This window comes from Zingiber officinale, chromosome 6A (genome assembly GCF_018446385.1).
Source record: "Zingiber officinale cultivar Zhangliang chromosome 6A, Zo_v1.1, whole genome shotgun sequence".
NCBI classification, from domain to species: Eukaryota; Viridiplantae; Streptophyta; class Magnoliopsida; order Zingiberales; family Zingiberaceae; genus Zingiber; species Zingiber officinale.
This window is the reverse complement of record NC_055997.1, coordinates 133939100-133944173: the sequence shown is the minus strand read 5'-3', so window position 1 is coordinate 133944173 and position 5074 is coordinate 133939100. Positions and strand designations below refer to the sequence as shown.

Here is a 5074-nt window from a genome sequence, read left to right as displayed (position 1 = left end):
CACCGACTGAGTCAAAAAATAAGTAAAATCTGAGGCCGGAAAATAAGTCAAATTATTTTGTCCGCATACAAAATCCGCGTCAGACGGCACGGGATTTGGAATGCGTCGCTCTCGGTCGTTGACTTTGTGTCAGCAGCCAATTTCTCGAGCCAACAGGTGGGTCCCGTTTGGACTTTTGTATACGCTATGGTCTTCGCGATGACATCCCCTTCTCCGCTGCTTCACTACTTCGATCACATTTTTGTCCACTCAAACCACTAATACAAAATCTTGTTTGATTCGCATACAATTATGATAGACCCGACGCGTTGGCGCTGAAAGTGCAGTCGTTAGTTGATGCTAAACAATACAAGTTTAAAGAGCGAGCGAATTTATATATGATTTCAATTTTCAATCGGCCGAACTGGCCTGGTCTTTTCATATTTGGTTACTTGCTCCATGGTTCCAGTTCTTAAATTCTCATAATATATAATTGCTTGTTAAGTACACCAGTCACAATATCAGTTAGCTTAGCATTAATTAGGCGACATGAATTCTTTACTTCATTCAATAATCCATATCCATAGACGATTCTATTTATATATAGGACCCAAAATTAAAGGTTGCCACATTCATATCGATCACAGTCTTGCAGTCTAACTTGCGAAGGCCATGGCCGAGGAACTCATAGCTAGCAGCGGCGTGGGTATCTGGTGGTCCAACTGCAGTGTCGATGGCTTCATGATCTCCGCGCCGGTTTCGTGCTCGGCGCAGCACACCAGCTCTAACAATGCTAATGGAGGCTTCTGGAACTCAGCTGCCCTTGACACTTCCGACGAAGCCCCTCTCTCCGACTCCATGCTCGCTGCGTTCGACTTCTCCATACCTGAACTATAGTGGGTGCTCTAGTTAGCATGTTAATTTTCTTCCATTGGATGAAAGGTTTAGACAGCTTTAAATATGAATTCAATTGATTGATTTTTCAGTGGCTGTAGTGAGACTTCACTCCACTCGGAGCAGGGGGATTCTAGTCGCAGTTTTCAAACTCAGCAAGTTTCACAATTCCAAACTGATCAAAACACTTTGAAATGGGATGGTTCTCATCAAATTTTATTCCCAGAAGGCTTCGCTTTGCCAGAGGTCGACGGGGAACTGCAGCAGCAGCTGCAGCCAGTTGACACCAGCAGGTGCATGGCTTCAGTGGCAAAGGTTAGTAGTGAGACTGAACCAGCGTTAAAGAAGCATAGAATTGAGACACCATCATCAATGCCTACATTCAAGGTAATTAATAACAGATTTACTGCCATAAATGAATGGAATTCTGGCAATTAGATACATAATTCTATATATTTGTATCCTTGTGATTTTTATAGGTTAGGAAAGAGAAGCTGGGTGACAGAATCACGGCGCTTCAGCAATTGGTCTCACCTTTCGGAAAGGTGAAGCATAATGCAGTTCCAGATTTTTTTTTTTTTTTTTAGATCCATTTCCTCTCTTCGAGTGATTAATTAGGCTAAATTAGCTTTTACAGACAGATACCGCATCAGTGCTTCATGAGGCAATCGATTACATAAAGTTCCTTCACGATCAAGTCCGGGTGAGTTACAGTTTGTCTGTCAAATCATCAGGCTGATGTAAACTTTTACTTCCAGCTTCTCATCAAATCTAAAATCTCAGGTTTTGAGTGCTCCAGACTCAAGGAATTGCAGTCACATCCAAAAAACTAATGTAAGACATGAATAACTTAGTTCTTGCAGAATTTATGCTTCATTAATTGTGTTGCTGTTGTGTGTGTATGCAGGAAGACCTTACTAACCGAGGGCTATGCCTTGTTCCAGTTTCAACTACATTTGCTCTTGTTAGAGCCACCGAAAGCGATTTATGGAATTCATTTCAAGGAGGAATGAGGTCTACTGGTGATGAATGAAAATGATCCTCTGCAGTAAGTGTTAATTCTGTTCGCAGCATACAAAGAAGTGGTTGAGGAATGATGACGGTGCATGATAACTAGATAATTCTAGGAATGACTTTTGAAATAGCAGTACAAGTGTCCTTTAGTATTTCGGTTAGTATAAATAAACAATTGTATGGTGAGGCTAAACTATTAACAACCAGCTGTTGCCCCAAATAGGTCAGCTTTGCTGAGTTAACTAACAGAAAAGGATCCATCTCCAGCAAGATTTATCCTTTTCCCTCAGTATCAAGTTGTAAGTCAGCTATCATTGATTAAAGCAAGAGTCTTTGTAATTGATTAGCATTGAGTATTAATTATGTTTATGTTTCCTAGTCAAGTTTATTTTCTAAGCTAATTGAAATTTTAACAGTAGTTTATATTTTCCATACAATTAATGTAATTCTAAAGCATTCTTCTATAAATTAACGTACTGCATATATATCTGGGGGTATAATGAAAAAAAAATCAAAAGTTAGAAAAAGTAAATTTGATTCTTCTCAAAATTTTCTTTCCCTTTTCTATTATCTCCAACAAATTTGATATTGGAGCTATTATAAAAAAAATGACTATCAAATCCAAACTCTATTTTCTTAGACAACAAATTAAATTTCAATTTTGAATGGAGAACATTACGAATTCTCCAATGGAGAGTATCATCTTTCCTTCACAAGATATATTATTTTTGAGACATGGTTGACGAAGGTTACAAGGAAAGACATGATCAACAAAGTTCCTCTTCTTGGACAAAAGAAAAAGAGAAGAAATAACAGGGAGAATGCGAAAAAAAAATATTACAACCTTGAGGATCATCCAACAAGGGATAAGCAAAACTATTTATCCCATAATTTTTGGCATCAAAAAGGCCAAAGATACTTGGGAAACTCTAAAAATAGAGTTTCAAAGGTTAGAAAAAATGATCTCCATCGAGTTACAAAGCATATGGCGTGAATTTGTAACAAAGGCCTATAACTTAGATTCTTACTATTTCATTTGTATGAAAAACTAGTCATCAGTCCAAGAATTGTTATTTTAAATGCACTAGATGTAAAATTCTTAATCATTCTAATAAAGATTGTTGGTATAAAGGAAAGGGAGAAAATCACAAAAGGAAAAGGACAGTTAATTATTCAGCAAAAGGTTATAAAAATAAACAGTTCTTTTATACTATGGGTGATGAGCAATTTAGAGAAATATGGTATTTAGATAGTGGTTGCAACAATCATTTAATTGGAAATTATATAGTCAACATTTGAAGAGCCGGATAAAAATAACTTTTCTCATTTTGAACTTGATAATGGAAAGCAAGTGAAGATTGAAGGAAATTGTTGTTAATGTAGTTTATACAAGGGGGGGGGGGGGGGGACAAAAAGTTTATTCATGATATGTGCTATTCTCTTAATATTTTTCCAAAATCTTTTGAGTTTTGTGTAGATGATGAGAAGAGGTTACAAGTTAATCTTTGATAATGATAGATGTGAAATTTTTTACATGAAATTTGAAGAACAAATTGTCGTCATGATACTGACTTCTAATTAATAATCTTTTTTCCCCTCAATATGAAATCATTTCAAAATACTACCTTTAGAAGTTAAAGTGTTGATGAATTGTATCTTTGGCATTTGATATATGGTTATTTGGATCTTAAAGTCCTACTTATTGAAAGAAAAGAAGATGGTTGTTGGACATCCATAAATTAAGAAACAATATGAACTTTGTGAAGGTTGCATTTATGGGAAAAGACATTGGCTTCCATTTCCAAATAACTTGGAGAGCTCAAGTCACTCTTGAACTAGTGCATGTAAATATTTGTGGTCTAACTAGAATTCCTTCTCTCGACAACAAAAGGTTTCTTTTTGTTGATGATTTCACTAGAATGACTTGAGTTTATATTCTTAAAGAGAAATGTGAAGCTTTCACTAAGTTTCTACACTTTAAAGCACTTTTTGAAAAGCAAGTGGTTGGTTTTAAAGACCTCATGGCTCATCATGGAAAATTCATTTACATGCCTTTTCTCAATTATTACAAAGAATATGACATTCAAAGACAACTTACAATCAGACCCATAGCAAAATGGCGTCGTCAAAAAAAAAAGAACAATTGTAGAAATGACTAAAAGCATGTTGAAAGGCAAAGGCCATTTTAATAAATTTCTAAACTATAACTGTAAATATTGATGTGTATATTTTCAATCATTGTCCTATAAAAGCACTTCAAAATAAAACTCCTTTTGAAACATGACATGACAAAAAAATCAATTAATGTATGCCAATTTAAGGTTTTTGGATGTGTTGTTTATGCGGCTTAGAAAACCAATTATAAGTCCTTTTGATTGCAGCATGAGTTTCTCCTCATCAATATGTGATTGCTATATGAAAAACTAAGAAATACATGAGCTACTTAGCTGAAGCAAATAAAATTCTTGACCGATGTGCCCCGTTGTCCGTGCTTGGCAGCCTCTGTGAACCTGCATGTGCAGTCTATGTCAGACTATAAGTAGATATGACTTGAAAAAACAAACACAATCTAGGTTTCCAAGGACTCTGTGAGTTTCCATGCACTCTAAATGGTAAAGGATTGGAAACAATCATGTTAGGTACATCCTCACAAGGATAAGTCCCCATAGACTCTGAAAAGTAAATAATTAGAAATAACCCCGGTGGATACATCCTTGAAAAGGCTAAGTCCCAAGACTCTAAAAGATAAAAGATTGGGAACAACCTCTTTGGATATATCTCAAGAATGACTAAGTCCCCATAGACTCTGAAAGGTAAAAGATTATGAACAACCCTGTTAGGTACATGTAAAATACCGAAAAATAGTGAAAATGATAAGGGAAATTTTCGGAATTTTTAGAAATTTTTCGGATCTCGTATGGACAAGTTTACGGGGATAAAAACGGGGTCCAGGAAAGCCTGTTTAGGTTACCCCATTTTAACGAGGAAAAGTTTTCTTTTCCTTTTTATTTTTATTTTTCTTTCTTTCCTTTATTTTCTTTTCTCCGTTTTCCTTTCTCCCGCGACGTCGTGCCCTCACCCGAGCTTCTCACGCGCGATCTCTCTGCCCTAACCGCCCGCACACACGGCGGTTTTCTCCTCCCTGAGTATACAAGTCGCCTCTGCCCGATTCTTCTCCTCTTCGTCT

At 36.4% G+C, this 5074-nt stretch overlaps 1 protein-coding gene across 1 annotated transcript; it reads left to right on the top strand.

Moving 5' to 3' along the window:
* Positions 1-293: 293 nt before the first annotated feature.
* LOC121994444 (transcription factor bHLH103-like) lies at positions 294-2233 on the top strand. The gene is made up of 6 exons (XM_042548476.1): positions 294-875; positions 966-1260; positions 1353-1418; positions 1511-1576; positions 1657-1707; positions 1781-2233. Exons 1-6 carry the CDS (start codon positions 652-654, stop codon positions 1904-1906), a joined length of 828 nt encoding a protein of 275 aa, XP_042404410.1. The 5' UTR covers positions 294-651; the 3' UTR covers positions 1907-2233.
* Positions 2234-5074: the final 2841 nt, after the last annotated feature.